We start from the raw sequence: 27,721 nt of genomic DNA on the forward strand, positions 1-27,721 counted from the left end.
CAGTGCAGAGGAGGAAGGAGATTTTTTGTTTACGTCAGCAACATGACGTGCAATTAGCTCGACCGTGTTTGGCTGTGTCAATACACCAAATCAGAAATCTGGATCTGAATTACATTTCAATTGAAAGTCGTGGATTGCTTCTTATATCAGGAAAATAAAGGCTTAAGCTAAACAACTTTCAAAGCAATGAGGCGACGTGATGTGACAGAGCATTTCTGTGTGTTCACCCTCAAAGCTCACACACACCACGCTTGTTTCCCACCGTCTGGGATTTATTTATTCTGAAGTGTAAAGAATTTTTTCGACAGCTGACGCATTTGAACGCTTTTGAGCAGCGTCTTCTTGTGTTTTGTCTCGCCACGTCATCCTGCTTCAACTGAAAAATACATCCACAAAGTACAGAGCAGGAACAGCGGTGAAAAAGCTGGTTTCTTGTGACTCTTTCCTCCCCCTTTTTCCCTCTCACCTGCCTTGCACCCAGGGAGGTAATATCAGAGGTAGCAAGATGCTAAACACTGGGTAAATGTTTGCTTTATACTGTGAAGTGGGTTTTTTTTATGTAAGGGTGTGATTCTAGTTTTGTTTGGAGCAGGTGTGATGAATGCATCTTTCAGCAACATGTCAGCTAGCAGAGGAACATGTTGTCCACCATCATTGCAGCTCTTCTCATACTGATATGTCTCACTTATATTCCTGCACCTGCTTCTCTGTAAAGGAGAGTGAATATAATAAACCCTGAGATGATTTATTCAGCGTTACTTTTTTCTTTCTATTACAGGTGCATGTAAAGTTAGCTTACCTGAAACCTGCTGTAATCATTATTATTTTACTATTATTAATGGGTTTAATTACTCTATCTTCTGGAGATGAAAGGGGTTGCTCTCGTTGATGAGCTTTTTGCTCTAATGCGTGTGTCAGTGTCTTCCAGCAGACTGTCATGGATCTCCAGCCTGCTTCTTAACTCTTCTCTCTCTCACTACTCTCGTCATTATCTCTAAACTAAGGGATGTTCCTTGCGAGTAATTTCCCCGTCGATTATTTGCAAATATACATATAGAGTAGCCGACTTGTCTAAAGGGAAGAAAATAGTCAAAACTCAGCCAAATTATTCAACTCAGCCAAACACTGGATCTCAGCGTCTGTGGCTAAACAATGTCAAATTGGTTCACCGATGTGTGACGAACATTAGCACTGAGGGCGATTTGGGCTTAGGAAACTTGGGCTAAAAACAGCAAACTGCATTTTAATAAAAATAGGCAGGCACTACCAGTGCAAAAAAAGGTTTTTCAGTTGACACAGGCCCTAATGGTTTATTTAAATACATGCAAACTGTACTGGCACACAGATACATTGTTTGCTCTGCAGCGCAGTTAGGGGTGCATTTAAACCTTTGTGTGTGTTTGCGGAATGGTAAATGGAGTTGGGCTTTTATTGCAAATTTCTAGTGATCTGACTACTCAAAACACTTTTACACCGCAGGTCACACCTTCACATTCACACACTGATGGTAGAGGCTGCTATGTAAAGTGACCATCAGAAGTAACTAATCCATACGTGGCCAATGAAGCAATTGTGGGATTAAGTGTCTTGCCAAAGGTAACATCTGTAATGTAGCTTCAGGAGCTCAGGATCGAACCCCCGACCTTCCGGTTGAGAGACGACCGACTCTACCAACTGAGCCGCAGTCTGATAGCTGGCCCTCAGTTCAGACCCTCAGTTTTTAAAGGTAATGATGTTGTTTGTCCGCAGACTGGAGCACATGTCAGCTGAGTCCTAATGCCGTGTGTGGGGGCGGCATCAAGACCCGGATGCTGGACTGTGTTCGCAGCGACGGCAAATCAGTGGACATCAAATTCTGCGAGGAGGTGAGACCTGCGCAAAACACCTAATTTCTCCTTTCTGATTCTCCTTTCTTTCCTTGACATCCTCATTTCTCTTAATGACGTAATCACATCAGTCATTATTATATATTATTCCACCCTTGCACTACTATTAGGCCCACAGGAACATGAAATATTCAGATCTGTTCCCACGCTGAGATTGTTGTCGTGGCCTCAGGCTGAGGGTTTAATTCATTCCTAATGTGTCTCTGCTCCCTGTAATTGTAGCCGGCGGGCTGCGGCACAGCGTCCCCACAGCTATTTAACCCTTGGCCCACTTCATCATCTGGCTCGTTCACAAAAACACATTGTGCCGGTCCTGATGCTGCTCAGCAAAGTCCTTCCACAAGAACAAAGGCTTCTGGGAATTGTAGTGCGAAGAGGTCAAGCAGACATCAGGCCGGGACAGATTGAGTTGGCTGTGCTGTGACTGGGCAGTTTTATTCTCAATGATGTGATGGGTAGTCATGTGTTATCCCTCTTCATTTTCTCCATGTGCTGCAGTTGAAATTGGAGAAGAAGTGGCAGATGAACGTCTCCTGTGTGGTCGAGTGTCCCGTCAACTGTCAGCTGTCGGGGTGGTCGGTCTGGTCCGAGTGTTCGCAGACATGTGGATTAGAAGGTAAGATTCACAATAGACGGGACATTCTGCTCACAGCTGCGATCAATATGAACCGTCTAAACTGTCCCTGACATTTAGTTGACATTCTTATCCGGGAAAATTGGTACTGTGGTCAAAAACTTAGACAGAACTAACTGACGGCAAGAAATGAAATAAAATCATGTTCTCTTTCTCCAACTAGACACCGTCTCTGAAAGCAGGTTCAACAATATATATTAGTGCTAAGTATTTGCCGCATTCACCAATTTCTTAAATTTGTCTTTTGAAAAGATAGTAAGAAAAACCTTTGTCAGATGCATGACGTGTTCTTAAAGGCAGGTTTGATAATTCTGGGAAGCCAACAAGATGTGAAAAGTAACACCTCTTCCCTGGCTCTGCCTCCCCCGTCCTCTGTCTCACATCTTTCTAAAGACTCTTTTTATGTTGTTCTCTTTTGTATTCTGCTATTGGCACACTCAAACATTGTCATTTTGTTTGTTAGCTACATAAGGATTTGATAGCACAGAGAGCTTCTGCAGGTGGTGAGAGCTCGCAGGGAGTGGGCGGCTCTGGGATCCTGAAGGTAACTGTTGAGCCTTCATGAGGGGACGTGGTCCTGACTTGAGGAAACACTGGTGAAGGAAGGGGCCCACTTGATGGCCCCAGTGATGTGCTGGCTCTTGCTGTCCATCTAGTCTCATGGTTGAGTTGTGGGGGCCATTATGTGCCATAGGGTAGAAAGTATCAGTGTGGTCACTGGAGTCGGGTCTGTAGAAGGTGGCAATGCTGTTTGGGTTGTGGTGGCCACTATGAGCCATGTGGTGGAGTATGTAACTCATCAGTAAGGCAAAGCATGCTGATGAATGCATGTGTGTGTGAGGCGTGGCGGGTTGGGGTCCTCACCAAGCGCCTATCCTTTTTCTTTAGGGAACCTTGTGTTTATTTTAAATCAAACTAAGAACGGTTGTTGAATGAGGCTCTTTGTTTACCGATTTTCAAGATAGTCTCTGTATCTATCTCAGTTATCAACACAGAAGTTTCTTCAGTTGTTGATTTATTTGAAAACACAAGGTCCTGGGGAAAAGCTGTAAAACCTTTCAGCCTCAGGTGACATCATTTGGTGTAGTTGGTGGCCTCCAAGAAGCTCAGATTTCTCAGAAGTCTTCACCTTGCCTCGCTGTCTACATTTTCTCCTGAAGCAAAAACAGTATCAAAAATATGTGCACTGGGGATTTTGTGGCCAAGGATACATTTTTCGTTTATTTTTGCTGACTTGGATATGTAGCTGAGTTTTTTTCCCCAGCCAGAGTAGATGGGGGAAGAAATGCAGCGGACCAAGAGGTCAAGGCTGCTGCTGCTGCTACTTGCAATGCATTCTGGTACATTAAGTTTACCGCCGGCAAAGCTCCAAGAGCAGGAGAACTTTGTTGTCTTGGTCAGAACAGCAAGCTCAGAGGAATATATGACTTTTCTGACCACATTTACCAACAACGCGTATTGAACAATCACATTAATGTGGCACAAATTCCCTTTAAGCCCAATCTGACTGTGATAAATGTTCAGATTTGATCTTATTATTGCACTTTTTATGTTCAAGAATCAGTTAAATTCACAGAGAATGTGAAAGTTAGCAGAGTGAGGAGAGTCGAGCTGAGGGATACATAATAAAAGATACTTTCATTAAATCCAGTTATAAAATATAGTCAATATGTTCTTGAAGACTTTAAATAAAAGAGGAGGATGAATCAATCAGACGGAGCTCAGCCGTCATGATGGCAAATGTCCAAACACATCGAGTCGATGAGCAGCAGACACAAGGGCCCACTGAGTCAGCTTAATAGGGTTAATCTGTGAAACCTCGCTGGTCTGCAGTGTGTTCAGTCTTTACAAATTCATGCCGAGCAGTCAAAATATTCCTCAATGACATCAAGAATATCTCAGTTTAGTAAAAAAGGTGTTATGTGAACTCTAGGTAACGAAATTAGTAGCACTTAAGCATCCAGCATCCCTGGATAGTGAACATTAAATCTATTTCAGATTGCACATATAAATACCCTTGGTATTTGCTTTTACTCAATGGAATCTCACCAAGAAAACATTTAAAAGAATTGCCTTCTGGCTTTAGCAGCAGCTTCAGACCTGGAAATTATTCCATCAAAAAGAAAACCCGGATCAGTTTCTCCTCTGCTATTGTCGTTGACAAAGTTGATATCAAAGTCCACTTCTTGGTTTCGATTGGTGGGTGAGGGTGAATTGACATTGACGGGCACAGCGGTGGTCCAAGCTGTGTTTTATGCTCCAGGTATCATAGGAAAATTACAACAACAAAAAAAGAAATCTTTCGGTTCCATATTCTGCTAAAAAACAACATTGTCTGGGTAACATCGTCATGGTAACATCGTCATGGTAACATCGTCATCGTTACATCATCATGGTAACGTTCTCATGGTAACATTGTCATGGTAACATCGTCATGGTAACGTTCTCATGGTAACATTCTCATGGTAACATTGTCATGGTAACATCGTCATGGTAACATCGTCAGGGTAACATCGTCAGGGTAACATCGTCAGGGTAACATCGTCAGGGTAACATCGTCATGGTAACATCATCATGGTAACGTTCTCATGGTAACATTGTCATGGTAACATCGTCATGGTAACGTTCTCATGGTAACATTCTCATGGTAACATTCTCATGGTAACATCGTCATGGTAATGTTCTCATGGTAACATTGTCATGGTAACATTGTCATGGTAACATCGTCAGGGTAACATTCTCATGGTAACATCGTCATGGTAACATTCTCATGGTAACATCGTCATGGTAACATCGTCACGTTGGTCTCATTGTCTTGTCCTGCTGTTTTGTAAAACTATTGTTTTTTTTTAATCCTTCATGTCTTTAAAAGGTGTTGAAAGGTTTTTTTTCCCACAGTCACCTGCTGGATGATAAATGAGACCGTCGTGATCTCAGCTTCATTTAACTCACAACAACAACACAGGAATGAATCAGTGATCATGTCAAATACCAGGGGTCATATCTACCTCTGCTGTGCGTGGAATAAACATAATAATCTCATCAAGTAGGTGATAAAAACATTGTTAATGCACTGTGATAATGTGAGGGGGCAGACCTGAGGTCTATCATCATGATTCTCATTATAATCCATCTAATTGTTCTGTGGGTGATCTGAAAGAAACCTCTGAACACCTGGCTGGTTCGTAGAGTCTCGTTAAATACATAATCATGCTGAATATCTCGTTTCTCAAAAACAAAATGTTTCTGCAGAAGAATTAAACTGTGAAACAATTGAGACTACACTGGCTGTAGACTAAGGATGTATGCTTCAGTTGTCACCTAATGAAAAAGTTTTGTCATGTTTAACAAACATGTAAATCCATGTTTGTGGATTGACATCGGTTAACATGGACTTTGTTTTCAGGTGGGGGGAGTAGTCTACTTTATGATGTGAAGACTGAGATTAGTCTTGTCAGCCTCAAGGTGTTCATGTGTACATATTTGAATTTGAAGCAGGAAGGTGCAAGTTAAACAAAAACACACAAGTCTGGAGGAACCTGCATTCATAAAGCTTCAGAAAATATTTTTACTCTCCGTATAGAGCCATTTATTCCTGGTTTGCTTGAAAGGATCTTATTTCCTCAACAGCTTCCTGTGCATCTACATGACTCCACACTGATGTGCTTTAAAGCGTTGTGTGAGTAAAAAAAAAAGCATGCTCAGCAAAACTTTTTTAAAAAGTCCTTTATCAGACACTTCCTGCTCCCTCTGGAGGCGATTTGGCCGAAAAAAATATCACAGAAAAAAATAGAGGAAGTGTTTATTTTGGAGGCGTTACAGTCTTCCCAAATGAGCGGTGAAAATGTGTTCCTCCTGTTGCAGGGTTGTTGTTCCGGCGGTTCACAAAAATTGATTCTGTCCCATTACATCTTTCCTGCTCCTCGGGGCTGCAGGGAGCGCTTTGAAGAAGAGGCAGTACAGCGATAGTTTCTAAATCACAAGGAATAAGATAAAAGTTTAAGAAAGGCTAAGGGAGCAAGAGGGGACCTTATTTGATGTCTTTCTGTGTGTGTGTGTGTGTGTGTGTGTGTGTGTGTGTGTGTGTGTGTGTGTGTGTGTGTGTGTGTGTGCGGGTGGGATGTTCTCTTGGTGGAATTCAGAATGAGGTTGTACAGTGTGTGTGTGTGTGTGTGTGTGTGCGTAGGCAGGCCTGTTTGTGTTCTGTGTGTTGAAAGGTGTCGTTGTTTGGCAGAGGTTTCCTCCGAGGTGAGCAGATTGCTGGCTCGGCAGTGTGAAAATGAAAGAGGGAGCAGCAAATGAAGGGTTGTGAGGTTGACGAGTGGGTGGTTACAAACAGGTAGACAAGAAGGTTTGCGTTTTCAAAACGTGTGGGGTTTCTGCGCCGAGTTTTTGGAAGCTAATTCATGGCAACAGCTCTGCACTCAAATCAAACAAGCCTCTGAGGTGTTAGCTGCTGTAATTCATCAGATTTATTTAAAGAGCTTGTGCTGATTGATGTGGAAGAAAAATATTTTAACTCAAGTGGACCAAGGTTCAATCAAGATGGCAGAGAAAAAGTGCAGCATTTCAGGCTGTTTGCTCGGTTAAGTGGAGTGCTCTCGCGCGCGGTTAACATTAATTTACACGTTCACATGCTCTCCAAAACGAGATGTTTACTGAGGAAATGGACGAGTGCTGTGTGCTAAACCACAATGGTCACTGCATGAGCCAAAGCTGTTTGCTTCAGCTGTTCACTGCCGAGTTTATGGGGCAGAAGAAACAGCCTCTTAACACTCTTTATGGGGGTATTATTTGGGAAAAAGAAATCACAGAGCATTTGTTCTTTCACGCTGATGATGAAAAAACAAAAGACCCAAGTTGAAGTCACGGGAGAGAGTGAGACAGAGATGAGCCTTTTGTTGTTGTTGCTCACATAGCTGAACTTGTTCCTTCTTAATATCCAAACCAAATTGTTTTATTGAACCATTTCAGTCACAAACAGTATGGCGGAGCAATCATGGTGAGACAAATTCTTTGAATGAGAGTAAAGGAAGAACCTGACTCAGAATGTTTTCTGTTAAATCAGATTTGGCTTTTCAGAATAAAGCTCTGACATTTGTTCTTTTTAAGTCAGTCAACCTTACAAAGAACTTCTCGATGTGCCTTCATGTGTTTAATGTTCAAGTAAAGTTTAATGTTTAATGTGTGAGAGAAATGTTTACGAATTCTTCCATAAGCTGTGGGTTGAATAATAAAACATATCAACTATCTTTTAACAAGCAGAAAGCTCCGGTGTTTAAAAATGAAGCCAATGCCAAAGTGCAAAAACGTGCAGTTCATTGAGTGTCAACTTGAGGCAACTGCAGAATCCAAGAAATCCCCATTAGGTCCTATATTAAAACGTCAATTTTTACAGCAGAATTAAACATGTCTGGTACAAAAACAAATTTGGTATCTATAGCTTAATTATATTTTGGTACACACTCTACCGTCGTGATTTAATGAAGGATAAGAGTTTTTTATGATAAGGTGTATGGCTGATCTGACTGATGGGGGGGCGTGTTATAGCTGTTTGTCTCAGCCCCAGCTCTTTGCCAGTTTTTAGGTTGTTCAAAAATTTGTCTGAGAGATTTCAAAACTGAGCTTCAATTATATGGATGTATGTAAGTTTATGTCTATCTAATGTAGGTATGACGGAATGGGTGTGTGTATACATGCATGGATGTGGATGTGTAGTTATTTGGTAAAATGGCATGTTAAGATTTCATGAGAAAATGACAAGTGTAACTGAAAAGCATCTCCTGAAGTTGTATGTTTTATCTGTGTACTGTGTAAGTTAAAAAAAAACTGAGCTTCAGATACTAATGGGATGACGTCACTGAGAATATGTCCATGTTTAATACAGGCAGAAGAAGAGCGTTGGGCATAGATTGGAGAGTTGTGTGACAGCAACTAGGCGATATAAAGCGAGTCTGTCCTGGACTTGGACACCGGGGATGAGAGAGCTGAGTGGGAGTTCTGTCAGAAACTTAGGATCTTCTAAAGTGATGATTCAAATGTTGACTTTTTTCAGTCCTAGAAAATACACAAATATCAAGTTGGAAAATAAGTGTTTCTTCAAAGCTGATGATGTCACTTCCTTTGTGTTTCCACAGGTAAGATGTGGCGGCAGCGGGCGGTGGTTCAGGCCTCCCAGGGCGACGGTCGGCCCTGCCCCTCTCAGATGGAGCAGTGGAAGCCCTGCCCGGTGCGCCCCTGCTACCGCTGGCAGTACAGCCCCTGGTCCGAGTGTCGGGTGGAGGTACGTCAATGAATCATTACATTACACAATAATCCAGTGACATTAATTATTAACGATCACATCGACCACTGTCAGCTACGAGAAATGCAGCTTTGACAGGTCCCCGCCTCCGCCGAGATCAATACACACCAGAGTTTGAGCCAAAAGTGGATTTCAGAAGACAGAAATCTCAGCACCTTGCAAAAAAATAAAATAATAATAATGGACTCTTTAGTATTGATGAACAGCCCTATCAAATCCCTGCGCGTGCAGTTATTCTGTGAGATGGACACTAAAAATCAATCTAATGCACTTGTAATGCTGATCCATTACAGTAAACCGAGACCCCTGCCAAGATATTTGGCAGCAGTTACTCTTCGTTTTGCATCGTGAGCCACCAGGTCAGAATATTAAAGTAATCTGCTGCATCGTGTAATGACATAAAACAAAACTTCTCAGGCGTCTGTGTAGTTTTATGGGCACACAGAGAGCGGCGTGTCACGTCTAGTTATTCATTTAAGTCCTTCATTTCTCTAAATGAATTCCGTCGACCGTCCTATCGTCTCAGTCTTCTTCTAAAGGATGACGAGAGGAACACATACAGAGAGAGAGAGAGAGAGAGAGAGAGAGAGAAGGTAAGGTTACCGCCGATCCAGTCATCTCACCTCCGCTCTCCTCGTTGAGATATCCAAATCAGTTGTCTGCAGGTCTTTGCTGATAGTCCTGTTTGATTTGGAAACTCCACGTTTCACCATGGTAACAGCAAGTGCACAGAAATAGCCCGGCTACAACGCTCACTGAGCAGATAGAAATAAAACAGAAGATGAAACCAGTGGGTGTGTGTGTGTGTGTGCGTGTGTGTGTGTGTGTGTGTGTGTTTACAGTGCAGCCAAACAAACTCGAGTTGTTTTTCATAAAGAACGAAGTCGATACAAATTTAATTTGCTCCTAAAAATCTTCTTTCTCAAGTCGTCTGGGAGTTAACCTCCAGATGATCCTGAGGTGTTTCTCCTGCTCCTCCTTCTCCTTCTTCTGCTTTTCAATCTTCTTCTCCTCCTCCGGCTCCGGCTCCTTCTTCTCATTCTTTCCTTCTTCTTAGTCCTCCTCCTCTTCTCATTCTTCTATTTCTCGTTCTGCCCCTCATGCTCCTAATCTTTCTTCTTCCCCATCTTCCTCCTCCTCCTCCTCATTCTTCTAATTTTCCCTCTACCCCTCTACCTCCTCCTCCATCTCTGTCTCCTCCATCTTCATTCTCGTATTTCACCTTCTACCCCTCATCCTCCCCCAGTTTATCCCTCCTCTTCTGATTCTTTTTTCCTCCTCCTCCTCCCCATTCTCTACCTCCTCCTCTTTATTCTCCATCTTCTTCTCCTTTTTTCCTCCTATTACCCATCCTCCTCCTCCTCCTCCTCCTACTCCTCCTCCTATCTCTCCTATCCCTTCTCCCTCTCCTCCTGTAAAAACATGGTGAAGTGTATTTTGCACATTATGTCACCTTAAACATCTGTGTCGTCTGTGTGTGTTCTGAAAAGAGAGACGAGAATCTCACAGCAACTAAATGTTCTTTATTTTACACAAACACAGATTTCACTTCTGCAGCAATTACATCAACAAAAGAGATGACAGACTCTCTTTTCTTTCTTCTTTTTTTCCCGATAAACTTAAAGTATGCCAAGACGAGGAGAAACAACGAGCCTCTTTGTGCAGATCTTAATAACATATGTGATTTCTCAATCTGAGCTGAAAACTGGAAATGTGCAGAGAATCACAAAGCAGTGAATCATCACGGCTCGACCTGCAGTTTTAAACCTCTCTCTGTTCTGATGAAGCCTCAAACGTGTTGTTTACATCGCGTCCACTCTGATCTGTGCTGATTCAATAATGGAAGTCATCAGGACGTATTGACTGTTACCTTTTACTGCAGCTTTAAAAAGCTTCAATGTATCATTAATATTATATGCAGTCTGGATTTATATGCACTTTGCGCGCATTAATAACATCAACATAGACTTTAATACGTCGTCATTATTACAGAGCCGCACTATTTATCCTAGTTAGGAAAAGAATCCTCATATAAGAGCTTGAACAGCTTCAGGTTTTTTTTTAACATCATTAACTCAGTTTTCAATTTATTCCAGCCACACTGTATAATTTCCCACTTTTTAACTACCTCCATGGCTGTCGTCTCACTGTGATAACTCATCCTCCTCCTCCTCCTCCTCCTGTTTCTTCTTCCTCTTCTTCTGTGGTGTTCCCGTGCTGTCAGAGTGTGGTGTGCGGGCACGGCATGCGCTACAGGAACCTGTCCTGCTTCGTGTCCGACGGCTCCCGTGAAGGCGACGGTTTGGTGGACGAGGAGCTGTGCAGCAGCCTGGAGCTCGCCGTCGACGGAGACAAGCAGATCACACTGAAAGAGGCCTGCACGCTTCCCTGCCCAGGTAACACGGCTGCTCACATTCTGCTTATTTTGAGCTTCCGGCGCTGCAAGAGCAAAAACCTTCAAAGTCATGTCCAAACACAGGATGCAGTAGAAGCAGAAGCTTCACCCACAATGCTTCTGGGGTTATGGGATATTATTACCTGTGTTCCTGAGTCGCTGTCATCGCTCTGAGGCGGTTTGTTTGTTTACCTCAGCTGCAGCATAAGAGGCATCATGTCGGGGGTTAGATGATAATCGTAATGATATTCAGTACTTTACTAAACTAAGGGCTTCACACAAACACAACAAAGTGCATTTAGCTGTAAAGAAAGCCAACAAGACAACTAATCGTAAAAAACATGTCAAATAAAACAGGTGAAATCTATAAAACCATGGATGACGAATAACAGAAGACGGTCAAAAAACCCAGGAGGTGAATTCAGGAAAAGATTTAGAAGAGGTTACTCCGTCTGCTGATCTGATTTCAGGGGGGCAGCTCGATCCAGACCCTTAACTGTAAAGATTTAGTCACCCCGAGTTTTCAGCTGCGCTTCAGGAAGTCTGTCCCCTGTACTTGATGTCCTTCTAATTCTTAACAAACAAGAACTTGACGGTATATCCCTACATTTTGCAAAAGCATCCCATTGGGGCTATTGTCAAACACTTTTATCGTCTGCTTAGCTGTTAGCTTAGCTTTTTCTTTTGAAGTCACATTTGATCACATGGATTTCTGTGAGATCTCGTGTCTATGGAATCGTTTTTTTTACAATCGGCCGGTGTGTGGTCTCGTTGTCTGGTCAAGTCATCTAGTGTTTAGATTAGGAGCATTATACAGTAAAAAAATCAGTTGAAACTGTCACTATGACTGGTCTCCCACATTTGAAAATTGTCCACCCTTTGGCCAGCTTAAGCTAATTTTTAATGCCCGTCCATATATATTTATACATCATCTTTATTGACAGACTCAGGAGTCCATTGTAAGCGGATAAAAACTAACGGGTTAAGAACGTAAAGAAGGTAAAAAGACAAACAGACACCACCAATACTATACAAGACAGCTGTACCAGTGTCTCCACTGGGACGACTGGTATCACACAGAACTATGACTGGGATTTGTCAGCAGCTACAAAGGAGTTCTGAGAATCCTTTGATACATCTGTACATCAAGCTTCTCTCATGAGAGCCTGAAAAGTGTTTACATGTATATAATTTATATATATGTGAGTGTGTGTGTGTGTCTGTGTGTCTGTGTGTGTGTTTGACCATATTTTCATATTTCTAAAATAATGAGTGTCGGGTGTCCCCCTTGAATCTGACTCGATTATTTTCTTCTTCTGAAGTGTGTGAAGAATCAACGTTTGAGAATTTGTAGCCTCTCTGCAGCGACATCAATAATTAAAAAACTGTTTCCTGTTGTTTTCTCTCAGACCCAGCATCAACGGTCGAGCATGCCAACACTAGTTAGACATTTAACTTTGTGTCTCTGAACAATTCCCGAAGCTGCAAACTTCTTGACAGAGACATGTGAATCCTGAGCAGTGATTCGACTCTGTATCAGCATTATTCGTTTTGTGTTGGTTCAGTTTATTTGCAGTCAAATTTCTGACTCTTGAATCTGTTCTTCAAAATGCATTGGTTAATCTTTACTCTCCGAGTCTAAAGGTTAATGTAGAACCGAATGGAGAGATTCTCAGGTCAGTAAAGCCACGACCATCTGGGTGTCAGACAGATTTTAAAGTCTAATATTTATCGGAGCTGCGGCTTGTTTGGAGGTCTCAACAAAGAGCTGGTTCAACCAGCAGAACACAGGAGTCACTCTGCACCGCACATATCAACACTTTCCTGCAGTTTGATTTGTATCACAAGGCAGCCACTAAAAATACTTTTGTAACAGGGCAGATTTGATTATCTCTAAGCAGCAGCACTCAGTGTCTATCTTGACCTCTAGATTCAGAGCCTACCTGAAGGCAGAATAAATGGACTACATTACAGCAGATTGTGTAAAGGTGCTGTTTTATGCGAGGTACATTTGCTGGTGGAGCTGTATTTCATTGCCTGAAGGTACTACAGAGAGCCTTCCGCTCTCCTCTGAAAAGGTCTCAATTTTACTCTACATGTACTTTTTAGTCTCCCAGGTTCCCACGCTTTTCCTCTTTTTTTACTTGATGTCCGTCCACTCGCTGTAGCCGTGTTTCAGCTGGGCTGTAATTCCACATGCAGAGTGTTAAAAAACACAGGCTTGAAAGCTGCTCGTCGTTCTCGGGGAAGTGCTTGGCCGAGCCGGAGGCGCCGCTGTCAAGAACTATTTTCTGTTTTATGTGGTGGACACGAGCTATTCAGGACCACCTGCTCTCACCGCGGAAAATAACAGAGATGGCCGATCTGAAACGAAAGCTGTGACCTCTTAAATTAAATGTATTCCGTGTGTGCAGTGAAGACACATACAGCCGACGTGATTAAATCGACACAGATGAAATAAAGATGAAGAGAAACAAGGACGCAATCAATAATCTGTGTGGGCGAGATAACGAAACCCTGAGGGCTGATGTTAAAAAAAAAAGACAAAACACTGAGCTTACAAACCTCCCTGAATATCAGTCTGGTGTTCTGAACATGACAATAACATTTAATTTATGCATTTATTCACCTCACATGTGAATGGAGAGGCCGATTGAGAGGAGAAAAGGACTGAAGAAGTGTTTTCTATACGTTGATTATCCGTATGGTTCGTTTAAAATGAAACGCATTTGAATGAAAGCAAAGGCGGTTAATATGGATCATTTCAAACATGAAGGCAATGTAACCTGATTTACATTTTAAAGAAAAGACAAATCAAAGATCCAGCAGGTTACAATTAACCCACTTGTTCGATGTGACAAAACCAAAACTGGCTTCTTAGCGTTCAATTAAAAAAAAGTTTCTAATTTGAAAGCTATGAGAGAAAATGTTTTGAGGATGAGGACTTAACGAGATGATTTTTAAATGTTGAATTGTTTTGAGTCAAGTGTCAACGTCCTCAGATCACTCATCACATCGCTCACTAACATGCACAAACAGGACCATATATGGACTTCCTATGGAGAGATGTCGGAGTGAGGAGGCTGCACTGCTTGTGAACAGTTCTGGGTTCAGTGTCTTCCTCAAAGGTGACTCAGTAGTTTTAAGGAAGTGAGCTGGCACCTCTTCAGCTACCAGACCAATTTCCGGACTTAGTCCTCACCGTGACTTGACCCGACGACCCTCAGGCGACCCTAATTTCCAACCCAAGTCCCTGAAGACTGAGCAACGGCTGCTTCTATCGACAGACCTTAAAATAAACTATCTAGTAAGCATGTTGTCATAATCGAATTTAACACGTACAGATGAGATCATTTTGACAACTTTAGATCTGACAGAGCATCAAGCCCCCCCCCAAAAAAAAAACTTACTGAAAACGGCTTTTGTGTCCTGACCTACCAGTTGAGAACCAATGATCTAAAAGATTAAGATATCATGAATGACGTCATGCTCTAACATGTGAAGACACCAAAAGATCTGACTTCCAACCTTTTATTACACTGTATATAAAAAGTGATACTTCATTAAAATAACTTTTGGTGCGGCGCTGGTGATGCAGTGGTTATTGCACGCGCCCCATGTATGGAGGCTGTGGTCCTCCAAGCGGGCAGCCCGGGTTCAAATCCAGCCTGTGGCCCCTTTCCCGCATGTCATTCCCTACTCTCTCTCTCCTTGATTTCTCACTCTATCCACTGTCCTATCTCTCCATTAAAGGCACAAAAAGCCCAAAAATAAATCTTGAAAAAAAAAAATAATAACTTTTGATGTATGCTGTATAAACTTTAAATGCAAACAGGGCTGCAACTAACAATAGTTTTAATGAAACATTGATTGATCTGCAGATTATTAATAAAATATATTTTATATATATATATAAACTGTCAAGTAATTATCAGAAAAGATTATCTCTTTAGCAGAGTATAAAGTGACGCCTTCAACTCGTGTTAGTTCAACATTTGACAAACCAAAGACCGTAAAAGATTTTCCTGATCTGAAAAATATTCATCACTTATAATATGAATCAGTTTTCATGCACGGCTGTTAGGAGAACCCTTGTAAACCTTCACCATGTGCCATGTGGTCGACGCCTCCTCCCAAATCGCTCGTGCCATGTGTGCACACATTTTCAGCATGAGTAGCCTCTGCGGGTAACAAACCCTCAAAGCTGGCAGCGTCGGTGCATGATCGACCTGCACAGGAGGACTTTCTTAGTTTCGGTGACTGATTAGGTCTCGGCCACCGTCTTTATGCTGAGCTGGACATCTGCTGTGAGTTACAAGACGAACGACCCTCCAGAGCAAAACCTGTGAAATATTATCCCGCACACAGATGTAGAGTTTCATTTCATTAAGTGAGTAAGTGGTTTATCGCCGTCCGGTCAGCATAACACCAAACCCAGCTGGCAGCTAGAGTCTAATTGAACTTCTACTTTCTCCCTATAAAATAAATGCCTTGAAACCAGAAGCATGTCAGACTCTCCGTTCACCGCCTGCCAGGTGTCTCCTCTCTGCGTCCTTCATGCTCGTCTTCACACAGCGACTCAGAAACGTCCCTCTCTCCACACTCAGGAGAGCACTGAGCTCGCTGCGTTTGATGGACAGCTTCCAGCATATTCAAGTCTCAACCTGCAACGTGTCCCTACAAGTACACACGTGTGTCATTGAATAATTTATCATGATTGATTCATCTCATTGTTAAAGGAAGAATGTGCGACTTTTTGATGCAGTAGGTGTCGCCCTTGAGCACCAGCATGAAACCAAAACAAACTGCTGTTTGGCCACACCTCCTCCATACTGAAGCCTCCGCTCTCCTCCAGAGACACACCTCCAACCCCTCTCCACTCACTTTTGCATGAAGGAGTTATCAATTAGAATGCAGCATAATCTAGCACCACTAAGCCCAAGCTGCAGACAAAATAGTCCTTTGCTCGAGCTGCAATCGCCTGTGTCCTGCATTGTTGTGTTAGCATGCTAATGTTAGCGCTCTTTAGTTAGCCCGTTAGCTTAACAGTGAATGTAAACTGACACAGAATGACGAGATCTAAAAACTATTTGAGTTGAGTTTCGGTAACAATATCGTGCAATGCAGAGGCATCATTTTGTCCTGTTTTAATCGCTCTGAAAACAAAACAAAAAAATCAGCTTAAGGTGCATGTGTGTGCTAAATGCTTACTATGACTAAGATATCAAAGCATTATGTAACTCATCACTCAGTGATTGTAGATATATTTTCAGCTTGCACGGCTTCTGCTCTCGTCTTTGAATCCAAGTTGAACTGCTTAAACGTACTGATGTCGTACTGTAAGGGCTGCAAAATGAAGCATGTGACATCACCTCTGCCGGTCTGCCTGGTGCAGATGTCAATCACATTCTGATTTGAAATGCCTTGACAAAAACTTGAGCCTGAAATGAGCTGGGTGGAGGAGGGAGGGGGTTGGGGCCTTCTGTTTGAAGGACAGTGGATAGAGTAGGAAATATGGGAGAGAGAGAGAGAGAGAGTGGGGAATGACAAGCAGGAAATGAGCTGCAGTCCAGAGTCAAACCAGGCGGCCCACTTGGAAGACAGCGACCTCCGTACATGGGGCGAGACCAAACCACTAGGCCGACCAGCGACTCAAAATGAGAGCTGTCACATCATATCATAAATGCATTTTATTCAAGCCAAATTTCCAGAGGTTGTAAAGATATGTGCCGGCTTGATACATTATAAAAATCCTAAACATGTGGGTGGTGTTTATATCACATTGTTGCTAAAGAAAACTTGTGAAACTGTTTTTTTAAATGTTCTTTAAAAACATGTTTAGGGCGCAGAAGCTCTTAACAGTGATAAATCCTCTTCAGCAGCAGTACTCCATTTTCTCCAGGCTCAATAAAAGTAGCTAGTGTGCATTTAGCAGGAGCAGAGGTAACCATTGTGCTTTGAGAAGACTTCATCAATACCAGCTAGACCTCCACTGACCACTCTGTGATTAACAGGTGATGTCTCAGCGCTGCAGTGGAGGGAGAAGCACGTTATCAGATTGGCAGCGAGGATGTCAACAGTGAAAAATCGGAGAGAGAGAATCTCACAGACGGGATTAACACTTCAAAGGTTCAGGGTGATGAGTCGTTGTCAGGTTCGGTGATGGAGGCTTGTCAGCTGCAGGATTTGATGGAGCTTTTGTGTTGTCGAGCAGAGCAGACAGTTGAGCTCAAAACAAAAGCTGCTGGACTCTGTACATCCGGGGTCTGTAGCATGTAGCGAGTGCAAACATACCCAGAGTGTGTTTTGGATATCTGTCGTCACAAACCCTGACAAAGGAAGCTGGTTATCGACCTGACAAGTCAACCCTGAGTGTTCACATAAAAAGGGGCGGAGCTTTGTATAGCCAAGAACAAGTCTGCCATCAGCAGTTTTACAAACAATATGAATAATTTAAACAAATACTGGATACTAAAATCACAAACACAATCCCCTTTCCTGGTGCAACTCTGCAGCAGCGGCGTACTAAAACTTCACCGCCATCACCCTCTCAGACGTTCATATTGATTCTGCAACGGTGTAATGTTGGCGTCCCAGTCTGTGAATTCACAGCGCTGCCGAAGCAGGTACTCAAAAGAAATTATAATCTGGCAAATACATGTGTGGATGCAGATGTTACAGAATCGATACAGTTGACAGTTTGAAAAGACAATTGAACGATGGTGCAGTTCACAATAACACCCAAATCATAGCGCTGGGATTAAAATCTTTAAATGTATTCATAGGATCTGTGAGGATCTGAAGTGAAGTGTTTGAAGTTGTAGGATCCTTAATTGTCCTCTGCTGTTTCTCTCAACACTAAAGAACAGCTGTGTGGTGAATTCTTGGTCGGACGCGGTCATTATCCAAAATCAATGATGATCATGATATGTATCGTATCGTGGGGTTGTTGGGAAATACCCAGCCCTACTATTACCTCTGGGACATTCAGATTAAAGGTGAAGCGTCACAGATTCTTTAATATTTTGCTTTTTGAAACAGCCGTTTGAATACTGCTGCAGCTGAAGGCTGAAGGAGTGAACAGTTCTGTCTTCGGGTAAAAAGGTCAAATCTACAACATCTCCATAAAAAATGATGGAAACTGAACGCACAATCTCATCGCCTGATGAAAGCAGTGTACTGTATATTCACACAATGCAGCTTTAATCTAAGTCTGTGATTATCAGTGTCAGTGGTCCCTGAAGGGAGAATTATTACACTTACTTTCTGCTGCAGAGAGACTAAATACAAACGGAGAGTTCATTTCCAAACTACTGGGTCTATTTTGGCTCGCAATCGAACGTTCATCACTCAGTCTCTTTAGAGCGGAAGAAAAGCGTTAGCTGTTATTTCAACCCGCGATTTATTTTAAAGTACAACAGTTTGAATTCATTTTATTTTTCAGGAGAGCATTGAGTGTGTTTCCACTCGCAGATTTCTCATTTCATTTAGTAAGAAGGAAACTCATCAGATATCTGCTGGTAGCCGGAGATGGAAACACAGAGAATCGCTCCTCCAGATAACAAAGTCAGTCCAACCTCTTTTTTTGCCAAAGTGCAGGAGCACTGAAGTATCAAACGGCAATCAAAAGCACAGACCGCTTTCTGAGCAGAGAGAGGGGGCTGTAGTGCGATCTGGAAGGAAATTCAGGCGCAGTTTGTGCAGGACCGGGGACAGCTTGGGAATCCTGGCATCCCGACATACACACACAAACACACACAAACACACACATATTACCACACACACACACTTTCATGCACCGCCACCCTTGACCCATGTTCTATTTCCCCTGCTGCTTGATGAGCTGAAGTTGTCAGCTGTGATCAAAACCGGCCTGCCCTGCATCCTGATCTTCCACCTTCCTCCTCCTGAAACTCTTCAAAGCGTCTGATCCATCTCGATAAGATGTGTTAAAACATATTCTGTTTCTCCGCGGCGTACCTTAACATCTCGACCTGATTAAACCGGTCTCATGTGTAGATTAAGAGGGAAAAAAAGATTGCTTTAGCTCTGCTTAAATTAAAGGTCTGATTTCCACAAGGATACCGACACTACAGCGGCAGTGGAGATATTTAACAGAGCTAAAACAGATCTTTAAAAGTCAAAAAAAGCAATGGAATAGAGAAAAATCACAAAAGTACAAGAGATTTACAATAGAAGTGAGCTCCAAGTGAAAACTGGAAGAGAGAAAAGCATGTGTGCCGGGCCCTGATGGATAAATCCTTTTCACCTTTAAGTCTCCCGTCTGCACACCATCTTACAGGAAATTAAAAGATTTGTGATACAGGTCGAGTCCAGGCCGAGCAATTTTTTACAGGTCATATGGCAGATTTTTTTTTTTTAAATCCCCTACTGACCAGAAAACAGTGAAGACATGCCAGAGAGACCTGATTCAGTCTGTTGGGATTCAGTTAGCTTTATTTACATCAAGCTGGATGTATTAGTGGCTTCACAGTGGTTAACGCTGTTACCTCACAGCAAGGAGGTTCCTGGTTTGAATCCCCGTCTGACAGGAGCCTCTCTGTGTGGAGTCTGAATGTTCTCCCCGTGCATGTGTGGGTTCTCTCCAAGTACTCCGACTTCCTCCCACAGTCCAAAGACATGCTCGTTAGGTTAACTGGTGACTCTAAATTGTCCGTAGGTGTGAATGTGAGCGTGGCTGGTTGTCTGTCTCTATATGTCAGCCCTGTGATTGGCTGGTGACCAGTCCAGGGTGTAACTCTGCCTCTCGCCCAATGACAGCTGGGATCAGCTCCAGCACCCCGCGACCCTGAAGGGGAAAAACTGAATAGAGGATGGATGGATGTATGAGTTTCACTGGGGTGTGAAGGTAAAACGCTTGTTCTAGGGACTGTTGAGTTAATCACAGGTTATATGTTCTGTCTATTGTTGCATCATTGCATTAATTAGTGGCTGTTTTCAAAGTGGATCTGTGTAGAATAATTAAGATGTTTTTGTGCAAAAATTAAGATTTCTTTTAATTAAGGAATCTGTCAAAGATATGCAAATCTATCTGCAAAATGAATGTGAATTCAGGAAACGTGAATTTATCTTTATATGTGCATACAAACTACTGCCAACTTCTTTTTTAATAATTGGTTATTTTTTAGTCTGCAATTAAAATGTTGTTAAAAATAAAGAATTATCTCTAGTCCAACGATTTCGTCGGACTAATAGAACACAGGAACATTGAGTTACCAATGATATAAGAAGAGAGAGAAAAGCTGAAACTCCTCACATTGGAGAGATTAATCAGAATCAGAAATACTTTATTATTCCCATTCAGTCGTGAGAGTATCTGAAGAATAATAAGCTAAGAACAAAGCTCAGGGAATTGAATATATAAGTAATCTTTACAAATCTAAATATACAAAATGTGCTTTGTTGGAGAGTGTAGATATTGCTGCACAGTTAAACAGATTGCACAAAGAGCAGAGGATGTGTGTGAGGAAGTGTTTCCATTAAATGATGTGGAGATCAATGGTCTTAATAACTATACATATCCCATAATCAATCAATCAATCAATCAACTTTTATTTGTATAGCGTCAACTCATAACAAGTGTTATCTCGAGACACTTTACAAGAAGCAGGTAAAATACCTTACTCATTGTCTGTTAACATTACAAAAGAGCAGGTAAAAGACCTTACTCATTGTTATGTTACAAAAAGCAGGTAAAGGACCTTACTTATTGCTATGTTACAAAGATCCGGCCTATCCATCATGAGCACTTTAGCAAAGCAGCAAAAGTTACAGTGGTAAGAAAAAACTGCCTTATTAAAAGGCAGAAATCTTCGGCCGGATCCCCGGCTCATGACGAAACAGTCTTCACAGGCCTAGACTGCGCCGGGCTTGGAAAGGGATAGGGGGAGAGATGGGATAAGATGCAGGAAGAGGGATAGAGAGCAAGGGGGTAAGCAGTGGATCTCAACTGGTGGATCTGGACCCAAAAGTGGGTCGCAGAGCCGCTTTCAGTGGGTCGGGTAATGTGTGCCCGGGAAAGAAATGGTCTAATAAAGTTTGTGAAGCAACATGTTTGTTTCATTCAGTTTCCATGTTCTGTCACATTTGCATCGTCTGAGGTCCAAACCTGCTCAACTTTCTATTAAATGAATCTGATTGGTTGAAAAGTATCTTAAATGTGGGTCTTGATTTTTCATGAAACAGTTAATCCTGAGGCTCCACCGGTTCAGAACCACTACTTTAAAATGCTTCTTCTTTTTTTCCTGTTCTTGCAGGTGAATGCTACCTGATGGAGTGGTCGGACTGGAGCTCGTGTGTGAGTATCTGTGTGAAGGGGGCCGGCGTGGACTTTGGTTCGGTTCAGGTTCGCTCTCGAGCCGTTTTGGCCCAGGAGCCTGAAAACCTGCAGCTCTGTCCAGACCAATCCTGGGAGTCTCAGCCCTGCACAGGTGGGAATACGTCTCAAAACAGGTGTCTTTAATCTGCTTTTTTTTCCCCCCGCAGCAAATGTTCAAAATGGCCGTTTGAATACAGAGAAAACTGTTGGAAAAACAAGTAATTTTTGGGGGGGGGGTTTTGCCTTTATAACATAGGACAGCTGAATCAGCATCAACTCGTGATGGGGGGCACAATGTAGAGCGTTAGAGGGCTAACTCGGAAAGACGCTAACTTTCAGGGAAAGGCCTGGAGGCTGTTTTTAGTTGTTGATCCCTCTGAACTCGCCTGTTTGACCATCAGAAGACACGGAAACGCCAGCAGAGGAGTGGAGACGGGAATGCCTGAGCTGTTCACCTGGTGAAAAATGAACACAAACATCTACCATGACTTCATGTTTTCCTGTGACACTGGGTCAATTGGCGCTCTCCCAGGTGGGATTTCTCGAGTTAGATCTCTCGTTTACTGTAGTAATATCTGCAGCTCCCCGGGCGCGTTAATCATCCATTAGGTGCAAGGCAGGCTGTGAATCACCACCACCAAAGCTCGTTGCATACAGTCGCCATCGGCTCAGTGTGTAAAGCCTGCACCAACACCCCCCCTACCCTCCTCAGTGGCCTCCTACCCTCCTTCCCCGCCCACCTTGGCTACTCTACACAGCCCCATAGCAGTCTTCAGCAGCCTGACCTGGTTTCACAGCATCACTTGAGGAAGAGAGAGAGGGGAGGGGGAGGAGGAGGAGGAGGAGAGGCCCAGCCAAGAGCAGAAAAGGCGGGGGAGGACGAGAGAGTAGAGGGAAGGGCGGTGACGGAGGAAGAGGAGGCTGGGGACAGAGGACGACAGATCAAATAGATACATCAAAAAAGACTTTTGTGGGGGCGCTCTGCTGGTCCTAATGGTTAAGGCACATACCACAGGACTCCTTTGATTCACAACCATCTCTGAACCCACGATCCCAGTCTGTCCTTGCTGGACTTTATTTTGTTTTTTCAGTTTGTGAATGTTCTTTTTGCTTCATGCGGATGGTGACTTTCCTCACGGCTTTATTAAATCCATGTATTTCATTCAACTAGTAGCTTATCATTTGAAGGTCACATATTCTCCTCTTCAAGTGTAAATAAGTCTCAGAGCTCAACAAAACATGTGTGTGAAGTTTCTTGTTCTAAATCCACTCTGATCCTGTATTTGATCATGCCTATAAACCCCTCTATTTCAGCCCTGCTCAGAACAGGCTGTTTCTGTGTCTGTACCTTTAAATATGTAAATGAGCTGTGTCTGACCACGCCCCCTCTCTGGAAGGGCTTGGGTGTCTCGGGCTTTCTCGCTCCATGTCCTATTGTTTACGTTGAGAAGGCAGACTCAGAGGGTAGAACAAACACCTAGCTGTGGGAGTGTCACCCACCTGGGGGAGGGGCTACTGCCCTTTGTGATGTCATGAAGGGAAAATCTCCAAACGGCCTGTTTGAGCACACATTTTCTGAAAAGTGGAGCAGGCAACAGACAAAGAGGATGGACTTTTCTTATCATTGGGGGGTTTGTAGACGGATTAGAGGCACATATTAGTGTTAGAGGAACATGGAGAAGTGGAGAATATGTGACCTTAAAGACTAACATGTCAGTCCTTAAAAAACAGCACTGTGATACTTTGACTTAACGGTATAAACAGCACCCTTAACATGCACCCTATCTCTTCAGCTCTCTGTGATTTGTGCTCCTAAAAACAGACATGGGAATCATTTCTGCAGACTGAGTGTTCTCAGTTTAAACTGTCATACCTGAATTCCTGCGACTTTTTCCACCGCTCCAAATGTTAATGTATCTCGGTTCTGCGCTGGCATCGACAAATGAAGTTATAAGTGGCTCCTGACATCCTAAGAATTTTTGTACGAAGTCTGTTCCAGTGAAGTCTTTCACATCATACTCCCACCACTCCTGGCTCTGACTCTGTATCCACACACACCTCCTCACAGAGCTAGCAGCGATGAGAAGCAGCTGAATCTCTTTCTCCTCGTCTTCGTTATCACCTGCTCACAACCTCTCTGCCTCCCTCTGCACATCAGTGTAAATATAAAACTGTAAACACTGACTGCTGTGACCTCCATGTTTTCCCTCCAATGGTGACAGCTCGGGACAACTTCTCTATTCTTCTTTTGTGCCCGTGGGTCATTTCAGGACCATGACCGGCTCACTCTGAAATCTGATATAAGCCCTTAAGGCTCACAGTGTGAACCTAGTGTGAGCGCAGCCCGTTTTTATCAATGAGGTTATAAAGAGGGTTTTTAAAGTTAATAGGCTTGAAAATCAGCAATCTCCCCTCAAAGCCCCAGCAGAGACTTAGTTATGTTTCAAAGAATCCTCTGATTTTAATACAACTGCTGAATAATATCAGCTTCCAGAGCAGCTCTTCCTCTGAGAAATGTTCTTCAGCTGTAAAAAAAAAAAAAAAAAAGTCCAATCTGCTCGTAAAAGATGGTGGGAAGCTTCCGGCTGAAGTGGGTGATTCAGTGATAATGCGTCTGGTTTGAGGAAGCCGTACCGCAGCGAGAGACAAAACGAGGGGAAAAGAAATGAGAAAAGTGGAGAACACAAAGGGTGAAGTTGTCTGAGCCGCAGACAAATCGTCCAGTGAAAGCCGCGGCAGATAGAGCCGTGCCATCGACTTCAGCTGTGATACTGTACCAATCGCCTGCAGGGGAATAGATCGGCCCTTTGTCCAAGGTTAAATTGTTCATTTACGCTCGCCAAATGGGCCGGGCCAATGATTGGTTACACAAGACTCCGTAGGGAAATATGGTCATTTACTGCACTGATGGAGATATTGATAAAGTCATAATGGCATTGATAGAAAGTCATTAAGCAAAAGCTCTTACTGAAGATTAAAACATTGAACCGGACCTTTCTGTGAAGATAGTTATATTATATGACAGCGGCCTATTATACAATCATCATTTAGCAGCTGCTTTATTAATCTGTCACTCAAGTGATTAACCGTCTCCGCTGCTCACTCTCACTGCTCAGACTTTATACGTGTTTTGTTTTTTATTTTTCTCTCAGGGGGCGAATGTTACGAGTACAAATGGTTCAGCAGTGGAAACTCCAGCCGGCCTTTAATCTGGTGTCAGCGCTCGGATGGACTCAATGTCACCGGTAAGAAACTCTAACATGCAGCAGAGACCCTTTGACTGTTTGTTTGTTCATGTATGATAACAATAAAAACACAAGTTGTCCCTGATAGGGAAGTGGGTTATTAAAGGAGCAGTATGTAACTCTGACACCTAGTGTTTAAAATGGGTACTGCAGTCCGAATTCAAAACATTGTAGAGAGCTGTCTCCCCCCGCCCCCCTCCTCTCTAGAGTCAATGCTCACACAGGTTACCATGTGGTGGACTCTGAAGCTTCAGTGTTTATCCAGCTCTGCATCGGTCTGTAAACCTTTCTGCGTTCTAACCTCTCTCCATTTTTCAAAAGCATCTCCAATATTGATCCTAGTTTGAGCACGTTTCTGCTCGTGGAGCTTATTAGAAACATGCAGAGGCTTTTTAGGTCGGGTACAATCACAATCACTTTCCACCGCTTCCATCACTGCAACACCTGTTGGTTTGACCTGATAACTGGTCTCATATCTGGCAAACGTCTAAAACGGCAGTGTGGGGGTGCCTTAACACCGCCTACCTTCTCTGGTCCAGACAAATCCAGAGCATTCAGGACCAGGATCTAAAGTTAGAAGGAGGACATACTGGCTGCTGCATTGTTGTCAGAGAAGCCAGCACTTCAACATAGCATGTTTCCTTAATGTCTGATCATAAAGTAAGGTCACTTTATCATTTCCGTCAGTAGATATCTTACAGATTGCTCCTTTAAGACCCGGTTCAGCATTTTAAAAACCTGAAAATCAATATTATTTGACCTTATCGTTACTCTTATCAAGTCAGTTGTTCACCTTCATCAAATCACTGGTGCACAAACGTGCTGTACATCGATTGGCTCATTAAGTGTTTGAATAAAATCAGTCCGTTTGGATACTTTAAAGAGACTGAAAACATTTTTCAAGCTGTTGTAGGTAAGTTTTCTCGTGTTCACCTCAGTAATTACGGGTCTCGTTGTTTCAGCTAAAATGTGAAGACAGCATGTGAGGTGTAGCTCTGAACTTTTCATTTTATGATTCATATTGAAGCTGAATTCATTCTAATTCAGAGGCTGCAGCCCCTCGTTCAGCAGCTTTATGTAGGAGGTAAAATGTATACAAGGAATGTCAGCTACACTGTGTTAAAAAAAACCCAGGGACTTCAAATCTATAAGGAGCAAGAGGTGGTGGGCGGAGGCAGCGTGTGCAGGTTTTCAGCTCGTGAACATGTGGTCTCCGAACCTCCAGTAGTTTAAAAAATAACCCACTGACTTTTTATAAGGAGTGAATGAACAAACTTGTAACGGTTTTCATTTTGTATTTCCGCTCATTTCCATTTATCAAATTAAAGTCTTTTAAATTTGTGGGGAATATTTGGGGGGGGGGGGAATCCTGAGGGCAGCTGAGCCTGTACCTTTGTGGGATGTCAGTTACCACGGTAACTGTGCCAGAGTTGGAGTTGAACGCTGTTTCTGGGCAGTGAAAGACAGCTGGAGTTTCAGTCGACTCATCTCAGAGTTCTTCTTCACCCCGGGTCTTTCGCTTGGTGCTACATTTGAGATTTTTTTTTTCTTATACTTTATTAACCCCACAAAGGGAAATTCAATTTTACACTCTTTTGTTGAACATGCTACACACACACATAGGGTTGAAACAAACACACACATGCACAAACAGGATTTTTTGAACATGCACTAATGGAGAGATGTCAGAGTGAGGGGGGCTGCACACAGCGAGCGCTCCTGAGCTGGTGGAGGGTTTAGTGCCTTGCTCAAGGGCAGTGCTCAGGAAGTGAACTGGCCCCTCTCCAGCTATCAGACCAATTACCAGACTTGGTCCTCACCGGGACTTGAACTGGTGACCCTCCAGTTCCCAACTCAAGTCCTTACAGACAAGTCCAAAAAGAACTAAAATGATAACTGAAGCTTGTTGACTGAATCTGTTAGTGTGTGTGGTATCTTTGCTCTCCACACACTTTAGGAACAACTGTCATGATTTGTCATCATGTACTGTGTGGGCTTTCTCAGATTCTCATCATCTGTTGTGGTTTCAAAACATTTCATCCTTTAGGTAGAAACACTATTACTCAGAAACACAAAGCTGTAACTCTACGAGGACACCCAGGAGACGTTTATGTCTGCGGTATTCCTTTAAAAACATCATGTTCCCTGTCTGATTTTACTGTCTTTGTGTGTGCAGGAGGTTGTCCTCCCATAAACCCTGCGGTGGACAACAGCTCCTGTGACCCTCCGTGTCTCATGCCGAAGTCTTTCTGCAGCGAGGTGAGCAGATCTCTGTCATCATCCCAACCATTCAACTGTATGTACAAAGACTGAAAGAGAAAATCTCAGCAAGAAATATTTGGTTTACAGAAAAAGATGAACATTAAAGACGAGGTAAACACGATAAAAACTGTAAACAAACGTTCTCCAGTACACACAGGTCCTCAGGTCTGAGTGTGAAATCAGCAAAGATTGAAATGATGCAAACAGGAAGTTGTTCAACCCACTTCCTGTGGAGTCACTCCACTGTGCTGCGCTGAAATCTGTCCTCTAGACGCAGCTGGTTAATCTCAAAGCTTCGTATCTTGTTTGTTTATAAAACACTAAATTGAACATCGAGATAAATATCTTGATCTCTGCTGTGCTGGTTTGTAGAGTCGACTGATTTAATAAGCACAGAATAAGCAGGTCAGAGCGATCTGACGTGGAACAGGATTAGCACCTCCGAGGTCACGAGGTCAATCCCCAGGACAAGCATGATAATACTACACAGAGATGCCAGGTTATTAAAGGGTTAATCTGTCAAGTTTAACATTTTCTTCAAAATATGGATAAGTAGACACGGTTCTGGAGTTAACCTGCAGCTGAGAAATGAGCGTCCACTAAACATGCTTGTTTTTGTCCACTGACAGGGTCAGATTGTTGTTGTTTTTGGCGGC

The 27,721-nt window shown here is 42.9% G+C and overlaps 1 protein-coding gene across 1 annotated transcript in view; it reads left to right on the forward strand.

The window, feature by feature from the left end:
* Window positions 1-27,721, forward strand: part of thsd7ab (thrombospondin, type I, domain containing 7Ab) — a 176,958-nt gene that overhangs the window by 139,087 nt on the left and 10,150 nt on the right. Inside the window, exons 19-25 of the mRNA XM_061049857.1 lie at window positions 1,750-1,865; window positions 2,385-2,502; window positions 8,658-8,803; window positions 11,049-11,220; window positions 21,497-21,670; window positions 24,711-24,803; window positions 26,980-27,062. Of these exons, the coding sequence (XP_060905840.1) occupies window positions 1,750-1,865; window positions 2,385-2,502; window positions 8,658-8,803; window positions 11,049-11,220; window positions 21,497-21,670; window positions 24,711-24,803; window positions 26,980-27,062 (902 nt within the window). The remainder of the gene's footprint in view (window positions 1-1,749; window positions 1,866-2,384; window positions 2,503-8,657; window positions 8,804-11,048; window positions 11,221-21,496; window positions 21,671-24,710; window positions 24,804-26,979; window positions 27,063-27,721) is intronic.

Source organism: Labrus mixtus, chromosome 11, assembly GCF_963584025.1.
Source record: "Labrus mixtus chromosome 11, fLabMix1.1, whole genome shotgun sequence".
Taxonomy (NCBI): domain Eukaryota; kingdom Metazoa; phylum Chordata; class Actinopteri; order Labriformes; family Labridae; genus Labrus; species Labrus mixtus.